Genomic DNA, 24579 nt, shown 5'->3' with positions numbered 1-24579 from the left:
AAACAAATGTGTTGGTATAGCACTAGTGGGAAAAACGACTTGTGGTCTTTTACCAAAGACAAAAGAGAAATCCTACAACCGCTAAAATCTGACACCACTCCATTTTTGTTTACATTTTGTCAAGAGGAAGTAGCGCTCATGTCTTCTTCTGAGGTTTTTGTGTTGTTTCCTCCAGTGGTTCTTAGTGCAGCTCCATCCACAGGCGAGGTGGCGAACAGCTTTTCCAAAAGGTTTGGTTCGTTTGACACAAAGAGAACCGCAGCAGCTGAAGATGTAACAAATGATGCAATTTTGGTCACCAATCCAACCGAATCTACCAGACTACCAGGTGTGAAAACACCCTTAGAGTCTGGAGTCTAGAGGACCACATTAAAATCTGTTGCAGGTCGGATTTAGCCACCATGGTTGGGTTTGACACATGTGGTCAATATCCACCCATTCATTCCTGGCAGAGTTGGGAGCTTTGGTTAACCCATTCTTCCCACAGCGATGTACACTCACCTCTTTTCCTCATAGAACAGTCCACACACATTTTTTACAGCTTCACATAGCTACTCCAGCCTTTTTCTCACCAGACTTTTTTTTTAAAACTATATTTCCAATTCTACTTTTACTGAGACAGACTGTTTTACTGCACTGGTGCCAGTGCATCCTGTGCCTAATGTCAAACCAGTACAGACACTGAAAGCCTCTAGACGCCTGCAGGTTTTCACACTCGGGGTTTCCTTGCTGTGTGAATGTTTTTTCACAGGAACAAAGAAAGATGAACCTTTTCATGAGAGACTGTGTAACTCGGGGACTTGGAAACGATTCATGTATTGTACAGTACAGTTTGTACGGTACTCTGTGCTAGTGATGTAAAGTTAGCATTTGCTCGAACCAAGCTTTACTGCGGTACTTCATTAAAATCAAAACCATGTGTTTTTAAGTAGAGATGCACCGATCTGATATTAATGTCTGTATTGGTCCCAATATTGATAAAAATTCTAGATCGTTTATCGTAACAGTGCCAGATCCGTAAGGGCAAATCTATTCAGTATATTTCTATGCTTGGTGTTCTTGAGGAATGTCATGCTTTATTATCTATTTTGCATTAAATTTAGAATCCCTAATTGCACTTTCTGCACAATTTGAAAGAAGATTTGTTGCAGTTTTTTACATGTTTGACTAAGGTAACCAACCTATTGTTTCAGTTTCTACTCCTAATAGAACAGATTGAACAAATTAAAGTTGTTTTTACATGTTTGACCAAGCTTGTGAAGCTTAATGGTGGATCCTGCACTGGTGCAGAGTTAACAAATCCATGTAATTCAGTATACAGTATGTCTGTGTTTAAAAAAAATAGAAAAGTTTTTTCTCTATCGGATCGGTATTGGCCAATGACTGGTTGACAATTAAAATAGTCAGCTATATTTTAATTTCCAGTTGTCACAAATGACTTAAACATTTTAACACCTCTGTGATGAGCTAAAGTAGCATAAGTAAATATCCCAGATATGTGTGAAAGCCTATTATCCCTCGGGTTCAGTGAAATCTCACACTGAATTTCATCAGTATTACACTGTTCTACATGAGCATTAGAATCATGTCCTGCTTAGCTAACGCTTGCTATTTTGTGCTTTTCCTCCTTTTTCTTCAACACCAAATATATTTGGGTTTAGCTGGACTTTCTTCAAGTTAACTTTAAGATGCACCAACATGGGGTCAGTTCGAGTTTACAAAAGTTAATATCACGGTCTGACAATATTCCACCTGAAACCCACATACCTTTAGTCTCCAACGAACTCCTGCCCTAGTCCTACTTATGTTCTTACGCTGAGCAGTTGTCTGAAGTTCAAGGCAAACACCGGCAGGTTTGTGCTTTAATTTTGATATGGCTCTTTGATTGTTTGGCTTATGTAGCTCTGGAAGAAATAAAAAGGCCACTTAAAATGATCAGTTTCTCTGATTTTACTTTTTACAGGTACGTATTTGTGTATAATGGACATTGTTCTTTTATTCTGTGAACTACTGACAACATGTCTCAGAAATTCCAAGAAAATATTTTGTATTTATTAGCAGAAAATGAGAAATGGTCAAAATAACGAAACAGATGCAGCGCTTTCAGCCCTCAAATAATGCAAAGAAAACAAGTTAATATTCATTTAGAAACAACAATGCTAATGTTTTTACTCAGAAATCAATATTTGATGGAAGAACCAGGAGGTTTTCAATGGGGTTCAGTGCAGTGGGCTCTTCATTTTGTCCAGAGCTGTATGTTCCAGTGCAATTACAATTAATCCATTAAATAAAATGGGATTAAAACTTGCAGAAAAATGTCTTTCAATCAGGATCCCAAGCCCTAGTAGAGAACTATTAAATATATTTTCAACATTCTGCATGTTCATTCAAATGATTGTTGATTTTTACGGAAACACTCTCACTCTGTGACCATGAACGAAGCCAGAACATGGAAACACAGTCGGGTGTCGTTAGTTTCCTCTGTTCTAGTTCTCTGACATCACTGCTGGTTTTACAGTTTTAAATAACGGACAGCTATTCAGTGGAGATGACAGACATTAGAAATGTTAATGCAGGGTGACACTCTCTACTCTTCTTCCTGATTAGCCACAATTTTGTTCAGAAACGTATTATGGATGAGCTTTGAATGCCCAGTGAAGACAAAGTTTTGGTGTTCAACTGTGTTTATAGAGGAGGGAAACGCATTATTTCTATTTTTTAAAAACAAGAAGACAAACCAACAGTCCCTAGTTATCTGAATCACAGCTTTTGCCTCAACAGAAATCTCATCATGTCAGGCTTTAGTCTCTGGGAAGCATTGTTGTTGCGGCTTCATGGTACCTGTGCTGTTGAGTTTTACTTACATTTTTAGCAGAGTTTTTTAAAAAAAAAACAACAAAAAAAAACAAACAAAGCTCCCCGGACGTTGCCACAGCAACGCTGTCAAGACAGAGACGTTTCTGTCTCGGAGGGAACGCTTCGTCTCCCCAATCACTCTGCCTGAGTGCAAGGCTACAAGCTCTCCCCGCTGCCGCAGCGTCTCTTTGAAACGTCCAGCGAGTGCCCTGATTGATGTGAACATGAAGGCATCATTAGGTCTGAGCGTCTACAGCTGCAGCCTCGTATCAAACAGGAATCTGTTTCACCTTGTTTCATAAAAGCGCCGTGTACGCTACAGCTTTCCTTACTGCGTGTGGCTGGTTAACACTCTGTGAGTGCCACCCCTCCCCTTTTTTTTTCTTTTCTTTTTCGAGATTTGACCAATTTTACACAGAATCGAATTTCATAATTTCTTGCTTCTGCTTATTCATTTTATATCTGGGGTAAGTTTTTAATCAAGCACATCTGTTCATCATGGGGCAGCACTAAAAGCTTATTTCTGTGAGAAGAAAAGGGATGACTTTTACCGTCATTGGAAAGTGGCAACGCGAAGAGTGAATATAATAATGTCATACTTTCTAACTTAAACAGAATGGGACTAAAGCTGCTTTCACCCAGCAGGTGAATTCGACCCAAATCTGATTATTATTTTTTGTTTGTTTGCTTGCTTATGTCCGACTTTTTCCTCAGCACTCTGAAAGGCCCAGTTCTGATCTCCGACTCGCTTTTGCAGAAATCGTCAGGGTTTCCTCATCCACTTAGAGGTTGAACTTTTTCCAGCTCTTGTTGCGTTCCTAGCTGACTCCACGCAGATCTCAGCAGGTTTTCAGTTCCTGCTCCATTTCCTTTGTGGGCCACTTGGAAGGTCGTTAAAACATGAACTTACATGTTTGCTTTCGAGTGACAGTCCTAAGTGATTGTGACATGGCAGCTCTGAAGCATTTGTTTGTGCAAAACTGTTTTGCACACGTATATAAATTTAGAACTAGGCCAATAGGTTTCACTGCTGTTAAGTTGTTGTAATGTAATGACGTATGTAATGTCAAGATCTAACTACTATATATTTTTTTCTTTAACAAAATAATGGTTCCGGGCAGAACCTTTCTTATCATGTGTTTCTGGTACGCCTGTAAACCTGACACACAAGTGACATCCACAAATGACAATAGACCACAAATCCGCTTCTCTTGGCCCTCAGGGGTTTAATTTTTGCTCCCAAAAAAACAATCTAATTGGACGCTGGAAAAGATCAGTGTTGTGCTAAAAGGAATTGGCAAAGCTAATCAAGCCTATAATGGCATGCCAATGCTAAACATGTAGCAGCTAGCACAGATGCTCCTAACGCTAATTTCAGCGTCCACATTTCTAAAGAAGTTCCATGAATGATCAGTTGTTTCTGAAATACTTGAAAGTTGAATGAGTTTATCAGCACTTTGTACCAACTAATGACCAAATAACCTAAATAACAGATTAGAGACAATAAATATCTTTGTTCGGTTTACATGTGCATTAATTCAGTAACTTAGCATCGAAAAGGGCTTTTGAATTGAAACTGCTGCTTATTTTGTTGCTGTTCAGTTTTTGAATAGCAACTTGGAATAAGAATAATTGTGATGAATTAATTACAGACTCTGGGATTAACTCGATGATAAAGTTTGAGCTCCCCCACTAGGAGGATGCAAACGCAACACAGCAGCTGAGCTGTGAACTTTCATAAAAAGACACATTTTTGTGGATATTTTGACATTTTCCTTCCATGTACCAACAAAGCTCGACAGTGCAACGTTTTGGAATATTTCTAACAAAAACAAATAATTAAACAAACAAACAAAACAACAACAACAAACAAAGTCCAGTCTCTCCATACATCTTTCTTGGCTAGCGTCACAAGTTTTCTCTTGCTGCAGTGAAGAGAAAACCTCCTGCAGGAGCATTTTCTACCACGCAGCACCAAAAAAAAAAAAAAAAATAATTTTGGACATGCTTAGTTTTTTTCCCAAACTTAGTAGAAATTTAGTAGATATTTGATGATTTCTATTTGTCTTGAAGTAAGTAGCAGGAAGGAGAATCTCAGAGCAGGAATAAGAAGGGCATAGGTTGCAGACTTGCACTGGGCAAGTCTTGTTTCTTTTTTTAGATACGAGCTTTCAATCATGAAAAGGAGCTTTCAGCACTGCTCAGGTTTGTAGCCAGAAAGGTATTTATTTGAAACATTTAGCTCCGAAGCCACAGATTATTAACAGAAGTTTCACAGCTGTAAGAGCAGAGAGGAGGATCATGATAAATGACGTCTAAAGCTCCCCCCCCCCACCCCCCCGCCGATCTCCCAGCGTTTATCTGCAGCTGTGTTTAAGTCCAGCAAACAGCTAAGAGAGATTCAGAGCCGCTCTTTCCCTCCGTGACCTTTAATAGAACCGCACAACGCCGTCGACCCGCTGACACCTTTGCCGTGTTTGTTTTTCATTACTGGAGTTACATCCTCACGGGACGGAGCAAAGTCAACAACCCCGGGGCGCGGTACCGCCACACGGAGGCGCAGCCGGGTGCCTCGCCATCGTGGCGGTCCTTGTTTGGGTTTTATCTGGACTCGTCGTCTTTCCTGGAGCTGACGTGGATCAGTGAGGTTCGGTTTCCCAGGAGGAAGTGAAGGGCTTTTTTTTCTTCTTCATAATGATCTGAAGTAAATGTGGGTGAATTTCATTCTGCTTTCCTGCTGCGGTCGATTGCTTCATGGAGGATCTCAACAGTGGAAAATGGCAAATAGAAAGTTCTTTATTAAATGTTTATCTCCAGACGCGTACTTCTTAAAGCCGGTGCACAAAGTGTTTGTTTGTAGAGAACGCAGACAGAGTAATTTCCCACAGGGCCTGAGATTGTACTGAGAAATGAACATGGAAGCTTTTTGCGTTAACATTTGGGTTTCAATCCGATATTATTTGTATTTTTCACAATATTGAAAAACATTTTGGATCAGGGATTGATTCCCAATCCATAAGAGCAGATCTAGTAGGTCTAATTCTACGCTTTGTGCTTTATTATTTATTTTACATTATATTTAGAATACCTAATTACACTTTTTGAACTGTTTGAAACAAGGTTTGTAGTTTTTATTTTTTACGTTTGATCAAGAAAGTCAACCTTTTGTTTTTGTCAGTTTCTTTATTTATTTTATATTGGCTGTTTATTCTCCTAATTTCACTGATTCAACAGATTAAAGGTGTTCTTCCATGTCTGACCAAGCTTGTGAAGCTATTGGTGTACTTAAGTGTGCTGTACAGGTGCAGAGTTAAAAAAACTAATTTGTAATTCAGTACATTTATGACTGTGTTTAAAAAAACAAAAACATTCTAAGTCAGTTTAGCTCCGTTTTTCCGGATCGGATCGGTATTGGCTGATACTAAACCTCAGATATCAGTATCGGAAGTGGAAAAAATGGATCGGTGCATACCCAATCATTTTTTGACAGTAAGTTTGTTTTTTGGTGTCTTGAAAATGAGCTGTTTCAAAATCCTCCCGATTGTGAAGTCACATTTGATGGACACTGCGCTTGTTACCTAGCAACTCCAGCTGAACTTCAGCACATTTGGTCAGCTGGTTTTACTGCTGTCTGCTCTGTACAATGGCTGCTGGAAAAGACAAGTTTTTTTTTGTTGTTGACTTACCATCCAGAAACCACTTACTGCATTCTCGTTGGTTGCGCAGAAGGCTCCACTTCTGCTTTTCTAAGATGTGCAAATGGCAAACCCATCGAGTGACAGTTAGGACTTACCTTTCTGTTTTTCCTTTCCCCTCACAGGGAGGAGGAGGAGAGCCTACGCAACAAGATTCGCGCCGACCACGAACGAGCGCTGCAGGAGGCGAAGGAGAAGCTGCGCAAATCTCGCAAGGAGCTGAAGGCCGAGATCCAGACGGAAAAGGCCAAAGTCATCGAGGACCTGAAGAAGAAGGAGGCGGGGCCCAAACCCTTACCGCCCGTCCCCATGCCCAAGGTCGTCGGGGTCAGCGACGGGGAGCCACCCGAGGTGGACGCCAAGGAAAAGCGGGATAAGATCAGAGAGGTAAGAATGTCTTTGTTGGAGTTTGTGATAATGTGTTAAAGCGATAACCTTCAGCATTTTATTTGGCAGACTGAAGCTTTGGTAGTGAAGAATTGTCGGATGATTATTGTGTTTTAGATTTTCTTTTCTTATCAAATCCCTCCCACCTACCCAAAAACCAAAAGGTGTTGTTGGTATTTGTATTCAGTTGTCCTGGGTCAATACCTTTGCAAATTTTCTCCCTGGTTTTATCTTTCTGTCAGACTAAATGGAGAATATTTGTGGACATCAGTTTTCAGCTTTTTCTGCAGAACTGCATCGTTCCTTTATAACTCTGCCTGTGTCCCACAGGGTGAACCACTGCACTAGTTTTAAGTCATTCAAAGCGTCTAACATATTTTGTCTTATTTGAAGTGTTCAAACATATTTTTGCACTAGAAACTAGACCAAAAATCCTTAGTAAGATTGTGTGTTTTGCAGTATATTCTGGAAAATACAGTAGTCAGAAAAATAGAATTGTACTCTGACTGGGGCACCCTGTTCCACGTTTGCTATGTCATATAACGTGTGTCAAAATTGGGATAAGTAGGCCTACTCGCACTTTTATAAAAAAAAGTTTTTTCCATTTATTTCTCTCAGATGAATAATTTTTTTTTTAAAAATCAGATTTTATCATTTTTAAATCCTCACATCCTCTCTTCCACTGAATCTCGACTCTGTGATTGACGGGCATCTAATGAACGTTGCTTTCAGAGTCGTGCGGTGCGGTTCAGCCCCAAACCTACGACCCACAGAGCCAGAGTGCATCCGACTGTACGTCGCATGCTTGAATTCCCCCCGTCGCCTGCTGCCTTGTCTCCGAGCCAGCTCCTGGTGAAGGCCGCAGCGGGCCAGACAGACAGTGCATGTGCAGAATGCAGATGGTGCTATCTGGTGCTGCTCTCTTTATAGACGCGATGCCAGCCCCAGCGTATCCCTCTCCTCTCTGCTCTCCTTCCTTTCCCCTCTTTCTCTCTCTGTGCAAGTTTCCTCGCATAATTGCCTCGTGTCGTGTCTCATGAAACGGCACTCGGAGTTGGAACACTCGCTGTGCCGAGGAGCGGTCCCTCTCCTCTCCAGAAACTGCCTTTGTCTCTAAAAGCCTCTTTTGTTCCCTTTCATAATTGCCATGCAGAGAGAATGCCGTACACCCCCAAATGAGAAAGAATGAGGCAGCTGTATGGGCAACAGCACAGCAGAATCATTCCCCCCTTCCTCCCTACCATCCTTTCCCAATTGCCTGGCAAATCCAAGGCGAAAACCTCGTAACACACAGCAGAAGAGTCTGTGTGAGTGGAATATGGGAGCCTTTCCTGTTTCCTATCTGGGTTGCAGGCTGCTCTTTGGTTCGCATGTTGATCCAGTTCAGGGAGATGATCCAGCATCGATAAGCTCGTCAGCGTTGCATCCAGATAGAAAGCAGTAACTCACTTCCGCGGAGCGGAACCTTCCTTTTTAGTTATGTGCATAGATGTTTTCAGTGCACACAGAGGCATTTCATAGCACAATCAGGTAGGGGTGCACTGATTTATCAGCTGACCAATTTATCGGCACCGGTATTTGTGAAGCCGATATTATTCAGCGATCGTATCTACCTTAACAAATGTCTAAAAATCAACCACTGTCTTCTTCTGCTCTCCTGTGAGAGACGTTTGACTGGCAGACCCTCCCACCAGGTCATGTCTGCACGTTCACAGTTAACTGTTGCTAACTAAGCGACTTTCTTGCTATATTTAGCAACATTTCAGAGAAATGTTTGATAGCAGCCAAATCAAAACACATCTCTTCAAAACGATTGTTTTTATATCGCCAGCAGTTACAAAGGTAGTAATTACTCATCATTTTGTCATCAATACTGATATATTTGAGGGAGATAGTCCTGCCTATTTGTGATGTATGATTTTATTTTATTTTTTATAATAACATTTGATAATATCGTTGTGCTGTCGGAATAATAGGATTTGCAGCGAATCAACGAGTAAACTACAATGTCAATGAGATCTGTTGTAGTAGCTACTCAAGCTAGTAAATTACATATATGAAAGAGAAAATGCTAAATAACACAATTCAGTTTCTTTTTATTAAGATTTTAAGGCTTAAATACAAAAAGTTTAAAACACCACTTTAAATCTCAAGTTTCAATTATGAAAAAAACAGATGCGAAATAAAACACGTTGACTCGATCTTTTAAAAGTTAAAAAGCAAACCTAAATTGATCCATTAGCCAACACTTCCTTTTATGTTACCATTCACTTTTAGTCTCTTTAAAGTATGAAAAATTGTATTATTCTCCACATCGACCAGCAGGTACATGTAACATTAGCCAGAAATGATTTCCTTGTACATGTATAACCTGCCAGATTCTGTACTGACAATCACAGATAAAAGCTAGTTATTTACAAAGGGAACATAAACGTCACCTGTTAGCGGTCATGAACAAACCCAGTGCATGTAGTGGATGTTTCCTATTGGTGTTGCAGCATCGAGGAACTCTTCGCTTGGCTCTTTAAATATGTAATGACGTCATCACTTCAGTTCACCTCATAAACAGTGGACGTTTATGATGGAATACGCAATATTATTTTAGACGTAGGGTAACTCCGTTGTCTAACTGGTTGTGCACCACGTGGGCGATTAGTCACATCCACCTGAGTACTCCTGCTGCTTATTCTTGACCCTTTCTGCTTCAGAATTTTGCTTTCATGTCTTTCAAAATGCATATTTCATTGACCGTTCAGGAGAGAGGGGGGAAAAAATCATCTCTTCTGATTTTTAGAGAATCAAAGTCTGCTTTCTTGTGTTCTGTTTCCAGTGTGACTGAGAGGTTTCTGCCTAAGAATAAAGAAAACTTGTTTGGATGGGGGAAAAATCTGCAGTGGAATAAGTGTAATTAGTGACGCTACCAGCTCTATTAACCTGTTGCATTATGAAATATTGTTGGCTCAGAGCTTAAAAAAAAAAAAGAAAAATTGGTGAATTTGCATGTTGCTGTTACATTTTAGCTTAATTGGGAATTTCTAAAATGAGATTTTATTTGAAAATGTACACTGGATTACCAGTATGAACAGGCATAACATCATGACCACTCACAGGTTGAGTGAATAACTTTGATTCTTTGTTTGCCATCAACTGCAATTGTGGACGCTTGACAATTTTTGGTTGTCCTTTGCTATATCCTGAACAGAACCAGATACCATTCTAGTGGTAAAGGACTTGACTCTATGAACACAATGAGAATTGAGTTTGTTTTGTGGCACTGTCTTTTTGATTCACGATGCTGCTTTGGGAACATCATCACTTGTGCTTTTCTGCCACATGACAACTATTTCAAAAGCATTTTCCTCTGAACATTTTCTAAAATCCCACTAGATGTTGCGAAAAGCAGCCCAAATTTTAACAGCCCGCCCAAAGCTGTTTTTCTTTTCCAGCCAAATGTGTTCAAAAGCAGCCCAATCTGGCATCGCTGTTCACCACAGAAAGTGTTTGCAATTGGCGAGAGAATCAGAGCTGGTCTATTGAACAATCACTGCAAGAAAACAAGATCTAATTTCTAGTGCAAATATATTAGTTTTCTCTTTATTTCAAGAGTAGTAGCTTATAAGTAACTTTTCAGCAAGATGTAGGGGCTTGTTTTGAGTAAAATAAAAAAATATTGATGAAAAAGTTGTAGTTCTGCTGGCAGATCATTTCACTTATAACAAGGCATTTTTCTGATGATATAAGTGAAATAATCTACTAGTTGAACTACAACTTTTTGTCAATATTGAGGAATTACTGACTTAAAACAAACTCCTGTATTTTGCTTAAAAGTTACTTGTGAGTTAATTTTATCTTATTTAAGTCTGGGTAATAAATCAATAACAATATGTACTGTGGTAAACATGATAAATATCAATCGGTAATGCATCTGATGGGATATTCAATAATTTTCTCGAACTACGATCCAGAACCTCATAGCATTCTGGGGGATATAGGCAGAGGAGAAAGATTAGCTGCTCAGCCTCTCACAGCTAGCTAAATACTTCAAGTGGCATCAACTAACTCACTCACTCTTTGGTTACCTAGCAACAACCTGTTTTCTCATAACTCCTTAAAAATGAAAAAGAGCGGCGTGGAGTGAATCCACATTTTCGAGAAGAAAATGTGGATGAAACGGGAAAGTTCACACCGCCAGTTTAGCATTAGGTCAGAAACTTAAAACAAACAACAAAAAATCAATAATTGTCCATTGACTCGCATGAAATCCTTATATCGTGATAAGTTTTTCAACCATATCTTCCAGACCTAGTCTTATTTCAGTTGATATTTGAAGTAGAAACTAGACCAGAACACTTGGTAAAGTTTTGTGTTTTTGCAGCGATAGAACAAGGTCACCTTGTCTGATGAAGCTCCTTTTCTTTTACTTCCCCCGGATGGTGAGCTGTGCATGAATTACCTGGGATTCACATCTGATCGGCATGCACTTCAGGAACAAAATTAATCTGGTAGACATACCTACGCACTATTAAAGGCCTGTTTGTTTCAAAATGGACTATGCACATCACATAATTTGCAGAAGTTAGCCATAAAGACTAGCTTTCATCTGTAGTCCCTCAAAGTACAATCAATAGAAAAACACATTACAGTGCAATACAGCTTTACAAGATCCTTCCCAAACAAGAGAAAAATAATAAAGTGTTTTTTTGTTTTGTTTTTTAAACTAAAATAAGCATATCAAAGTATAAAATGAAAAACAATAAAAAACCACATTGCACAAAAGTTCACCACAATACAGACAACACATAGAAATGCAACAAAAGTAAGAATCACATTACTCTCTCTTGGCAGTACAATAAAGCACATTTGGCCTCCAAATGACCCCAGATCTCAATCCAGTTGCGCATCCGCTAATGTGCTGAGCAAACGAGCTGTATCCATGGAGACCACCCCCGAGCCCACATGTTTAAAGGACTCGGCCAAATGCAAGAAGGCTAAACACCCACCACATACTGCCGCTCACCTTCAGGAAGCAGCTGGAGTCCATCCCTCTGTGGGGCTTGGCGATCACCATATAATGCCTGGTCGGTATCGTGGGAGACCAAACGGCTCGAACAGCTCCAGAAATATTGAAATGGTGAAAAAAGAAGAAAAAAAACTGTTTACAGCAGCAGTGATCTGATCATCCATCTATAAAACCTTTTACTTTTATGGACAGCCTGCTAAAAGTTTTCATTTTTCTTTCATTTTGTGGTGATGGAGACTAATTTAGCTTCTGATTGTCACTGCCACTTTGCAGGCTGCTTGTATCGTAGTTATCTTGACAAAACGCTTTATGGCAGCAGACTGTTTTCTCTTTTTTTTTGCCTCCCCCGGCTCTTTCGAGCAGCTGTGTTGTGGCGAAGCCGTCAGAAAGCAGAGCTTCCCAGCCTTGGGTTTCATCGGCCATTTTATTTTGCAGGTGTGCAGCAATTGGATTCACTTTAGGGGCTGTCTGATTGGTTGGAAAACACAGATTGCAGGTGTGCTGTGCAAATGACAACAATGGCCATCCGAAAGCACAGCTTGTCTCAGTGAATGTATAATGCTTTTTTTGTGTTTTTCAAGGAAGCGCCTTCTCCACAAATAATTTGGAGTTGCATTCCATAATAAAATTTGTGAATATGTGATTGTGAAAGCCAAAATAAATCAGACAAGTCCGCAATTTTTTCTATTTATTTATTTTTGAAGGGGCAGTATTATGTAACATCGACTTTTTTGAGCTTTACATTAGGGCTGAAACAATTCCTCGAATGATTCGAGTACCTTGATTATTAAAATTCCTTGAGGAAAATTTAACTGCCTCAAAGCTTCGTTAATTTATGTTTCATTATTTAGCGCACCGTGTTCCGGCCGGAACATTATGTGCGTTGCGCAGAGCTCTGACTTCCGCCTCTGAGTTGTTGACGAAAGCTAAGTGTTACGGCATAACGTCCAATTTTCAAGTTCAGCCTGTGGGGATTTTATTGATTGATGATAATGCCCAGGTTTTAATCGTTTTTGGGGGACCAATAAACATCCTTAAAATGACTGGCTCGATGCCTGGAGTACGGCAGCCTTTCTCCTCCGGGAGCTGCTGGTTCAGAGCGAACAGCAGGAAGAGCACTGCAGGAGTATTTATACAGGTGAGCGGATAGACTGAACACTGCGGGTGGCTGAGTAGTTGATGCTTACATTGTAAGTGTAACTTTGCGGACAAACCGCACAATAAATTTCATATCATCCCGCTCTCAACAAACGGGTGACGGAAATCATCGTTTCGGTACATGGCTGGTAGATGAGTTTCTGAGCGTGACGAACGAAGGTGCCGTAAATATCCCGTATTGCTCCCCCCCCCACCTCTCCTGTTCTTACGTTCTTCCCCTGGTCTACCGGTCGTGTCCCTCCCCCCCCACATTAGGTTTGTTCATTTGTCTTTCCACCCCAGACTTGCGTTCGTCTGTCCCCTGGGGTATTTCCTTCCCTCCACCCCCATCTTACGTTCATTCGTACCTCCACTCCCTTCCCCACCAGGCAACATTTCCCGTACTCTCAAACCCAGAGCTTGACAGGTATGGGACAAGGTGAGAATTCAACTATTAAACTCCCCTAAGATGAATACATAATCGAAAAGCTGGAGTATAGTCATTTTTATAAGCGTATTTGTGAGCCTGCCTCTAAATTATTATTAAATGGAATATAATTTCAGATCTTTGTATAACGTTTCTTCAGGTAAACTTAGAAAGTGAGATATTATTGTTACAGGTTACTTTTCTAAACTACAAAAAAGTAACTGTTAGGGAAGCTCAAAATTGAAAAATTGGACTCATATTGATATCCGATAGTAACACTGTTATGCCAGATTTACCAATATTTTTATAAAAAAATTTTTAGCCGATAACTCGATTAATCGTAAGAGTAATCGAGAGATTACTCGATTACTAAAATATTTGTTTACAACAGCCCTACTTTACATCACGTTAGAATGTTATTTCCTCATCAAAAATATACCTGGAATGTTTCCTTGATTCTTTCATCCATGTTTGAGAAATCCTTTAATCTCCATGGCAACTGAAAACGCCTTAGTGGACCTAGCCCCACCTTCGAGGACATAGCTCTTCCTTGGAGCTGCACTTTCCAAGCTTCAGAACTCCGACCTGACAGAGCAGCACTCCTCCACAATTCCCCCATTCAACTCCTACAAACTAGCCAGCTAGAAGTAGTAAACATCTAGTAGAACATCGGATGAACTCATTCAAGTTTTATTGAGCTGGTAAAAATGTTGTTAAAGGGTTAATAGAAGAGCGCTGTTGTGATGACTTCCTGAAGCTGGAATTTCGGAGCAGTTTTTAAAGAGACAGACACCCAATTTCAAAGTATTAAATCACAAAGTCATATTTCTTTTAAGTCATATGGTAACATAGGTATTTGATTGTGCCACAAAATGACACTACATACCTGGAAAATGCATAATACTGTAAATAGCTTCTTGCATGTTTGTGCTTCTCATTTCACTTCTGAATAAATTTTAAGTGTAGCACTCCGCACTAACCCATCTGAACCTAACTTGACCAACTCAATTAGTAATTTATGAACGGTCAGAGGCAGCTTGGAGAGGGACTCGTCTGTACAGCTATATGGCAGAGCTGTTTTATGAGAAACCCTATATATGCATAAAAAGATGTGATAGGAACAATTCCTTTGAGGAACGGTTTCGATCAGGGCTTCTCTTCAATCTGCAGTGCTTTATTTTGTTGTGTTTATGTGCTTTTGGAAGTGCCAAATCCTGATTAAATACAATTTAGTAAATAAAGAAGTCTTCTTTTCCCAACATGAAATTTAAATGGAACATTTTCACCTTTACAGACACACTCTGATTAAGTCTGTCTTAGTTATTCAGCCTTCCCAAAATTGGCGGGTGATTATGGCTAATTGCAGTGCATAATCGCTGCAAAGGGAAGAGGAAAGGGGGGGAGAAAAAAAAGTCTATAAATGATCCCTGTTGGCTCATCAGGAGGGGGTCGCTCTGTTGGAGCTCCCTGGAGTTTGCCTGTCGATTTGGCTCACCGTTCGCTCAGCTGTGACTTCAGAGCGAGAAAGGCAGAGATTTACAGATTTGCGGCTGGCGCTGGAGCATGCGCCGCATCCCCGCAGAGCTATGGACTGTGGCTGCAAAGTCCAGATAAATCAATGGCCGAAGCGGCCCCATCTCTGCACAGCCTGAAAGGTACTATCCAGAGGTGTCGGTGCGTGTGGAGACCACAGTGGTTTCCAATAAAAGAATGAGATATCTGCAGGGAAAGATATCCATATCCTCTCCTTCAGCCCTCACATTGAGCAATCGTCAATCACTCCGTTTCCTTTCTGTTTGGGATTCGTAACAATGTTTGACCGACGGCCTTGAACATTACTCCACACTGGCTCTATTCCTGTTTGTGCAGCTATATTTTCATCCATCATTGTGTCTTTTATTCACTCTTCATTTACGCTTTTCACATCATATTTAGCAATTTCCCTTCTAGTTGTTTGGGCTTCTTACTCTTCTCAGTCATAGATTCTCAGTTAATGCTGTGCGGCTCCTTAAAATATACACTTTTATCGTTCATTGTTTTTCCAGGGGAATACTAAAATGATCTCTTCTCATTTAGTCACTCCAAGGCTATTTTATTTAGTTGATGGAGCACATTAAAGGTTTCATCTAGAGACATCTTGTTGTATTAGTCAATTGTCACATAACCGAGGGATAACAAAATAATTGAAAGTAGGGATCCATGATACAGCGGTATTGGCCAATGTTTTTTTGTTTTTTTTTTACATATTGGTATTAGTCCGATAAATAAAACTAATCTAACATTAACAATCAATATTTATTTCTGCTGTACAAATAGGGTGATAAACATAGTCACCAAAGGGCAAATTGGAGTTGAGATTAACTTCCTGTCTGAAGAAGTTAGTCAAAGACTTGGGTGGCCAAGTCCAGTACTAGAGATCCTGCACCTCATGGATGTATCCCTTAGCCAAAGTAGACTCAAAGCCAACCTTGTCTTGATTAAGAGGAAGACAATGGATGGTCGGATGAACAACAGTGAACATCAGAAAACCTAAATGATAAAATATAGCAGTTTGATTCTAGGGTGTTTAGTCTTCTTGCATTTGGCTTCTGGTAAGTTGGGCTGCTCACAAATTAAGGAGGTGTATCCATAGTAGGAATTGGCATTTGTGGTGAATGGCTGCTTTTTGTTCCCAAAAATTCAGGTACAATATGACTAAAAGTACCAAAGTAGAACGGAGAAGAAGCGAAATGATCAGGATCGAGGAATGTGAAACTCTGCTGTGGCAGTCAGAGTGAACAACTCACATCCTTCTTGGAAAATAATTTCGTTACATTTCTGTGCTACTTCTGACTTGGTGTTAAACATGTCGCTGGTGCTAACAAAAGCTAACGTTGAGTGTTCTTCAGTAGCAACTTCTATACCAGAGTGTTGTCAGTATAACTCTGTAGCACTCTTTTCTGATCTTGACTGATCAAATAAATAGTTGGATTTTTGAATTTCAGACCAACTGCTCATTAGTCCCATTAGGGCAGGGGTACCCAAAGTCGATCCTTGAGGGCCGACATCCTGCACGTTTTAGTTCTCTCCCTGTTAGTACCAACAACCTTTTCAGCATGCCAATGTTCTTCTTCAGCTGTGCTCCAGGACCGGTTCAGGAATACAGATTGGACTATTTTCCACCATACAGACTTGGATCAGTATGCCTCATCTGTACTGAACCATATTTCCACCACCATAGAACGTGTCACCACCTGCAAACGCATTACCATGTACCCCAACCAGAAACCCTGGATGAACCGAGACGTTCGTCTCCTGCTGAAGGCCCGCAACATCGCCTTCAGGTCAGGGGATGCACAGACTTACAGTGCAGCCAGGGCTGAGCTGAAGAAGGGAATCAAGAAGGCCAAACACCACTACAAAAGGAAGGTGGAGGATCATTTTTCTAACTCCAACCCCCGACGTATGTGGCAAGGCCTTCAGATTCTCACAGACTACAAGAACCCCAATACCACCCCCGCTTCTACTGATGTCTCCTTCGTCAACGAACTTAACAACTTCTATGCTCGTTTTGAGAGAGGGAATACCACAACTGCAACCAAAGCAGCTACCACCCCAGGCCAACAGCCACTGACTTTCCTCCCCACTGACGTAGGAGCGGCTCTGAGCAGGATTAAATCCCACAAGGCTGCGGGTCCTGATGGCATACCTGGACGTGTTCTCAGAACGTGCTCTGGGGAGCTGGCAGGAGTGCTGACGGACATCTTCAACCTGTCCCTGGCCCGCGCTGTGGTACCGACCTGCTTCAAGTCTACCTCCATCGTCCCAATCCCCAAGAATCCCAACGCAACCAGACTCAATGACTACCGCCCGGTAGCCCTTATCCCCATCATTACCAAGTGCTTGGAGCAGCTGGTCCTAGCACACCTCAGATCCCGTCTCCCCCCCACACTAGACCCCCACCAATTTGCATACAGGCAGAACAGGAGCACAGAGGATGCAGTCTCTATAGCGCTGCACTCTGTCCTTTCTCACCTGGACAGTAAGAACACTTACGCCAGACTGCTGTTCTTAGATTTTAGTTCAGCATTCAACACTGTCATCCCATCACAACTCATTACCAAACTCACAGACCTTGGCATCAGTTCACTCATGTGTAACTGGTTGCTCGACTTCCTGACCAGTCGACCTCAACATGTCCGGCTGGACAACCACTTCTCATCCACCATCATCATAAACACCGGAGTGCCACAAGGCTGTGTGATGAGTCCCTTCCTCTACTCCCTCTTCACCTATGACTGCAGACCTGTCCATGGCTCTAACGCCATCATCAAGTTCGCAGACGACACCACGGTGATCAGCCTCATCAGAGATAATGACGAGGCCGCTTACAGGGAGGAGGTAGACCGTCTGGCTGAGTGGTGCAACAAAAACAACCTGCAGCTGAACACCGAGAAGACCAAGGAGCTTATCGTGGACTTCAGGAGGAACGCTGACCTACATCCACCCATCCACATTAAGGGGACAGTGGTGGAGCGTCTGGACACCTTTAAGTTCCTGGGAGTCCACATCTCCGAGGACCTGACTTGGACGACCAGCTGCTCCAAACTCATTAAGAAGGCGCATCAGCGCCTCTTCTTCATGAGGACCCTGAGGAAGAACCACCTGTCCTCAGAGATCCTCACGAACTTCTACCGCTGCACCATTGAGAGCATCCTCACCAACTGTATTACAGCTTGGTACGGGAACTGCTCTGTCTCCGACCGGCAGGCGCTGCAGAGGGTGGTGAAAACTGCCCAGTATATCGCCGGGGCACCGCTCCCTGCCATCAAGGACATCTACAGGAAGCTGTGTTTGAAAAGGGCCGGGAAAATCACAAAGGACTCCACTCACCCAGCACACACACTCTTTTCCCTCCTGCCCTCTGGGAGGCGTTACAGAAGCCTACGGACCAGAACCACCAAGCACCGGAACAGCTTCTTTCCCACAACTGTCACGCTTTTGAACACCTCCTGACATAAAACATAAACTACAAGGACTGTACTCCCCTATCCTCTCATACAACAATAACACATGGACTATCCTCACACACACACACATCACGGACTGTTTTCTCACACACACATACAACCTGTAAATTTTATCTGCCATTATTTATCTTGTATTATATTATATACATATATAATCCATTCCCTAACATTCTTGTACATTCTGTATAATCTGTGCATGTAGCTCCCATATTTATATTTATACACAATATCTATATCTCTTGCTATAACCCCTTATAGTCCATACATACATAGTCTTGTACATCTGTAAATAAATATTTATATCTCGTAGAGCACTTCTGGATAGATGCAAACTACATCTCGTTGCTTGTACTTGTGACAGTGCAATGACAATAAAGTTGAATTCTATTCTATTCTATTCTATTCTATTCTATTCTATTCTATTCTTAGACCTCTAACGAGCCATCATTTGATCCAGGTGCGTTAAACCAGGGAGAGAACTAAAACATGCAGGATGCCGGCCCTCAAGGACCGGCTTTGGACACCCCTGGATTAGGGTGAAAACTGTGATTTTCATCACCGGCTGAATTTCCCAGGCATCTCCATGTTTTTGTCTGAAAGTCTCACTGTATTAGACTCGCCTGAGGCCTTGTTTAGAGCCCATAGGTCTTTATTAGGGTATTAGGAAGTAAGAGATGACCTGTCTTTCACTGGAGAGCTGCTACTTAATCCTTTTTGAGGGTGTAAAACTGGGAGAGTCCTGACTGTCGTTAGTACAGGGCAGACCTAATGAGCTCCACCAATAAGAGCTCAGGTGATTGAGAGAGAGTGACATTGTATCTGGCAGAAGACGGAGTCCCCCAGCGGTGGCATGTTCCCCCTCTGGGCTCCTGCCTCTGTACAACAGCTCTGTTTCCAAGTTGGCTTCCTCTCTCTCTCTGTTATTAAGCCAATAAAAGGACAAAATATGATTATATTTGCTAGGATTTCTCTTTACGTTTTGGAAAATCCCAACATGCATTTTTGCCATTTTTATAAGTAGGGGTAGTAGTTCTGTAAAATGTGTCAACATTTCTGCACGTGGACCTGCTGAAAAATATGTCTTCTTGCTCAAAATGTAGAAGGGAAAACTTTCCCAACATGCCCAGACAGTTTTGTCAACTAAGGTAAAGTTTTCTCTCTTGACAAGGAAAAGAAAGTCATCTCTTGAATTCTACAACTTCGATAAGTTGTTAGAGGAAAGAGGCACTGCACTGAACTGGGAGCCTGTGATTGATGGTGGACATTTTCTATGTTGGGTGTAATAGATCAGGGATTTCAGAGGACGACATTATCAGGGTATATTGATTGTCAAGACACTATGTTCTTAATTTGCTGGAGGAAATCGTAGACGGAGAGAGAGACCTTCAGAGTAGTAATGATGATGATAATCGCTCTTCAGGCTGGCTTTTTTGTGTGTGCGTGTTTTCAGATTCCACGTTTTGACCTCTTATTGCTGAGTGCAGAGCATAAAGCCATCAAAAGACAACTCAGGATGCTGCTCTCACTGAGACACTTAACAATAGATGTAAAGCTTTTAAAAACCTCTAAAGCTCAAATCATCAATTTATCTTTTTATTTTATAAGGCATATTTTCTTGTTTGGTTTGTTCAGACTCATAAAGGTCAACACGAAGTGGTTACCTTTACCAATCTGCCACATAGTTGTGGCCCACAGTTATTTATATGCCTGATTCATTTTCTTGAGGTGTGGAAGCATTTGTTTCTAGACGGCTATGTAAAGGTCCCTCCACAGCATTTCGATCAGGTTGAGATTTGGACTTCCACCTCAAAACAAGGCAAATGTGTTCTGGACAGGCAGGGTTAAATCCAAATGTCTGCCCTTATGTCATAGTACTGCAACGACAAACGTGACACACTAGAAGGTCTCTCGCTTGACACAAGACCTTTGATTGGCGTTTTTCTGTTCACCAATCAATGGTCTTTGTTGGACGATCTCAGTACCGTAATATTGTCCTATGAACCTACAAATGAAGGGGGCATAGGAATGGTGTGGTAGAGGTCCGTTGTATGGGCCGTCTTTACAATGGAGACAATACCAACAAAACCAACCAGGTATTGGTGTCAGTGCCTCAGTGCAAATGAAGCCATTGATTCTTTTCTTTTTCGTGGATTTACTCCAGCAGTTTTTTCAGAAACCTGTCCTATATCAACAGTTGAGCTTCACCTTTCAAATGGGATCACATTTAGCTCACTAAGATTATGTAAGGTTTGGCTTTCTTAGATGTCTTTTACTTTAATCTCCAATTGACAGTTTCTCTGAGGTTGGCACAGTTGTATGTTGGTAAATTTTCCAGAATATCCACTCCTAGAAAGACTGGCAGCAGTCCTACTTGTTTCCAACAAGACAATGTTTTTCACTGTAGAACTGTTTGAATTATTGGGAAATGCCCTTATGAACCTCTCCAGATTGAATGTTAGCAACATTTGCTTCTCTTGACATGCTGTTAAGACTTGAAAGCTCCAGGATGGCAAACTGGTAACCCCCGTGTCCTGCTTTTTTCACACTTACAGTCCGCTTATCAAGTGTTTTCATTAGTAGCGTTCTGCTTTTGTAATTTTTTTTTAACAGCTTTTCCCTGTTATCTAGAGCAAGGAAAGGCTTTATTTATCCAGTGATTTATTTAAACAATTTTGAACCAGGGTGATAATAGATTCTCATTATTTACTCATCACTCAAGAGTTCCAACGAAGATCTCCTTGGAAGAAAAGAATCTGTTTTTAATAAGGACTTTGGCTTAATATTCACTCAGTCATGCCTGGAAGTGGCAGATCTCCCGTAATGTTGTGTAATGATGCCAGTAGTTTTCATCGGGCCAAATTTTAATCAGCGTCCAGCTAGAAAAGCCATCAGCAAATTGAATTCAGCAGGACAGCGGGTATATATCATGGTGCTTCTATGGTCTGGTTACAATCCCACATTTGTTTTTTGATTAAAACTGTTCAGAAATGCTAATGTGCTCCAGAAAAACATTACTTTTTTCTTCATATTTACTGAGCCTTTAGATTGAGAGCAGCTTGAAAACAGCCAGCACGGACTCCGTCACTGTCTCAATTTCACGGGGAGTCTATTGCTACCCTTTGCTTAACTGCTCTGAATGTATTTACTGCAAGAAGCAATTCACATGTCACTCTCTCACCACCCCTGTGCATCTTGTGAAAGAGCCTGACCGCTAAAGCCCAGATAGGAAACCTCCAGGGGTGAGTCAGAGGGAGATGAGAAAGATGAGGGCAGAGGGGGACGGGGGCTGTAAATCAGTCATAGTGACTCCGGAGGTCACTCAGAGCGCCACATAACTCCAACTCAGCTCTTCAGCTCCTCACACATCCAACGGCTTGTTAGATGGATTTTTCTTCCTCCTAATAACCGCCCAAGTAACGGCCTTGGTTTGCAACTTTTGGTTGGATTTATGAATTTTCCCCAGCCCTGTGGTTATCCACACTCCATACCTTATAAACCTGTCTGTATATGAGTGTGCGGCACAAGGGGAATATGTGGGGGTTTAATTCATTGCTGTTCCTTTGGGAAAGAGGCAGAAAAACGTAGACTAGCCTTCATTTCTATGTAGCTCACTGCTTATGTTGAAGTTCTTGCCTGGTTATGCTAGGTGGATGACTACCTCCTAGTTCTGCAATAAGTCAGCTGAGATCTCATTCATGTTGAAAACGTGAAGATTTCCAGAGTGATCTGATATTCAGGTACTGTTGACAATGTGCCTGATCCATAGGGGAAGATCTATTTGGTCTAATTCTAAGCTTTATTTATTTTACATTAGGTTTAGAATTTTCTGAACTTTATCCAGTTATTGAAGTCAAAACAAGGTACATCACGTATTTGTTGGTGTGTTTGTATTCTGAGGTCGGTATTAAATTTTTGTGTTTTGTAAATGTAAACAAAGCAAATTTTGAAGTTTTTATTGTTTTGCAAACTGACCACTGATTGGCGTTGATCAAGAAAAAAAAGTGCAGTTTGTAGTACAGGCCGATTGATTGGTGCATAGCGACATTACGTATAGTGCAATGAAAACTTATTGAGAACTCATTTCATAGTTTCCTTGAAACATGAAGCTCTTGAACTGTACATTTTTCTTACGTTGCTAATTTTTACCTCCAATTCAGTCTGCAAGTTTGACTCCTGAAGAATATTTTTAGCCAAAACAATCAAAATGTTCTTGGAGTTGGATAAATACATTCATAAGATGAAGTGGGGCTACTTTTTTTCATCCAATGCAGTGCCATCCATATCTGTGGCTTCTTACTCTTTCAGCTTCATGAACATCAGCTTTGTTGGTGATGGAGGGAACTAAATTTCATTCATTCTGACCTTAATAACATCAGGTCACGCATGGACTTTAACTTTTCTGCCAGTCAGCTCAGCTGTCCAGCGTTGCTTTATTAGATTTATGCAGGAACTGAAAAACCTTTAAGAAACCTGTCTTTGAAACAAATGCTATATTTAATGTAAAATTAGGCATTTCGAAAAGCTCTCATGGGTATAACCTTGAGTAAAGAAGACACTGTATTTTAAAATGGCAGCAGTTACAGTAGACCCCCAATACTCGAAGGAGTTGGGGACCACTGCCGTTTTCATAGTTCAAGCACCAAATACACCTTATTATGCATTAAAACACACATATTAGCACTACCACAGCAGCTAACATCTGTAGTCTTCCTTATTTCCACTCTTGGGGCTACAACCAATCGGCACCAAGGAAAGTAATTGACTCTTCTGGATTGGGTGCTTTGTAAATGACAATCAGTTGTTTGTCAAGTAGTTTTGCAGATTTCCAAGCTGCATTTTATATATATTTTAGGTATACTTTACGAATAAATTTGCTAATTTTAAGTCCCACAGAAAATTGTTCAAAATATTAAATCTGCAAATCCTGGACCGTGTAAAAGCTTTTGGCTACTATCTTTATATGGCTTCTAAAATAACAAGCTAGTGATTAGTTTTAAATTGTAACATGTATATATTATTGTGTTTTGATTCTGATACATGGAACAAAGCAAAAGTACAGAACTACTACTAAACTGGAACATAACATTTCGTCCTTTTGTTCTTTTTCATTATCTCAAGAATTTGTTCAGGGAGCTGTCGGCTGCTTGAAAGCCAACATCTGTTGGCGGCGCAACGCGTCCAACAACACAACTCTATTCGTTAAGCGTTCCTGACCAGCATCATCTGGTTGGCGGTCAACACTGCAGGGTTCTGACTCAACAATCCCTTTTGATCCTTTTTTATTCAGAACATTAATGTTTCATCAGTCAACTGCAGTTGTGGCTTCTTTTAAAGTGTCCTTGCTTGGCACAATCAAACAAGACTTCTCCAATAGGGTGAGCCGTATTACGGCTCAGTCCCCTCAACACACACTTGAAGGCGGAGCCAGGTCCACCCAGGCGTTTTGCACAGTGAATGGTTGCCAAAGGATTTATTAAACATGAATGAAAGAATCAAGACAACACTTCAGGTATCTTTTTGATGAGGGAATAACATTATAACATGTAAAGCTGAAAAAAAAGTTGATTTTACATAATACTGCCCCTTTAAAGATACTTTAAAAGTTATCACTAAATTTTTCCAAATTGGGTATTTTGTAGCAAGTTTGAAATTTGGTTTGTCTTCCGTAATCATTTTAATATAAATGGAGCAATCTTTGTCCCTTCAGACTTCCTAGTGCCATTCTGCTCTCACTCAAAATATGTTTAGTCAATACAAATACCCTCATTTTTGGCTTTAAAATGTTCTTTCTGCTAGGTAGAAATCCTATTAATGCTGCAAGTTTGCCAATATACTCCCTCCAACCCCCCAAAAAAGCAACAACAAAAAATCAGTTTTCATAACTTTTTACTGACTTTGCACAAAAGATACATGAGGTGACACATTGCTGGTGAGTTTTTGGAGGTCCAAACCAATCCAAAAGGTGGAAAAGTTTGATATAAAGACTTCTAGGTTATTCTGTCTTTGTGGCTGCTCTGCTGCCAGTTTCCTGATGAGATTTGGCTTCGA

General features: G+C 40.9%; 1 protein-coding gene across 2 annotated transcripts in view; it reads left to right on the top strand.

Annotated features, from left to right (window-relative positions):
- man1a2 (mannosidase, alpha, class 1A, member 2) overlaps positions 1-24579 on the top strand; it is a 137176-nt gene that overhangs the window by 25243 nt on the left and 87354 nt on the right. For both annotated transcript variants that reach the window (XM_032568166.1, XM_032568165.1), the window contains exon 3: positions 6677-6938. In XM_032568166.1, coding sequence (XP_032424057.1) covers positions 6677-6938 — 262 coding nt within the window. The remainder of the gene's footprint in view (positions 1-6676; positions 6939-24579) is intronic.

Source organism: Xiphophorus hellerii, chromosome 7 (assembly GCF_003331165.1).
Source record: "Xiphophorus hellerii strain 12219 chromosome 7, Xiphophorus_hellerii-4.1, whole genome shotgun sequence".
NCBI classification, from domain to species: Eukaryota; Metazoa; Chordata; class Actinopteri; order Cyprinodontiformes; family Poeciliidae; genus Xiphophorus; species Xiphophorus hellerii.
This window is presented reverse-complemented; position numbering and strand designations above follow the sequence as displayed.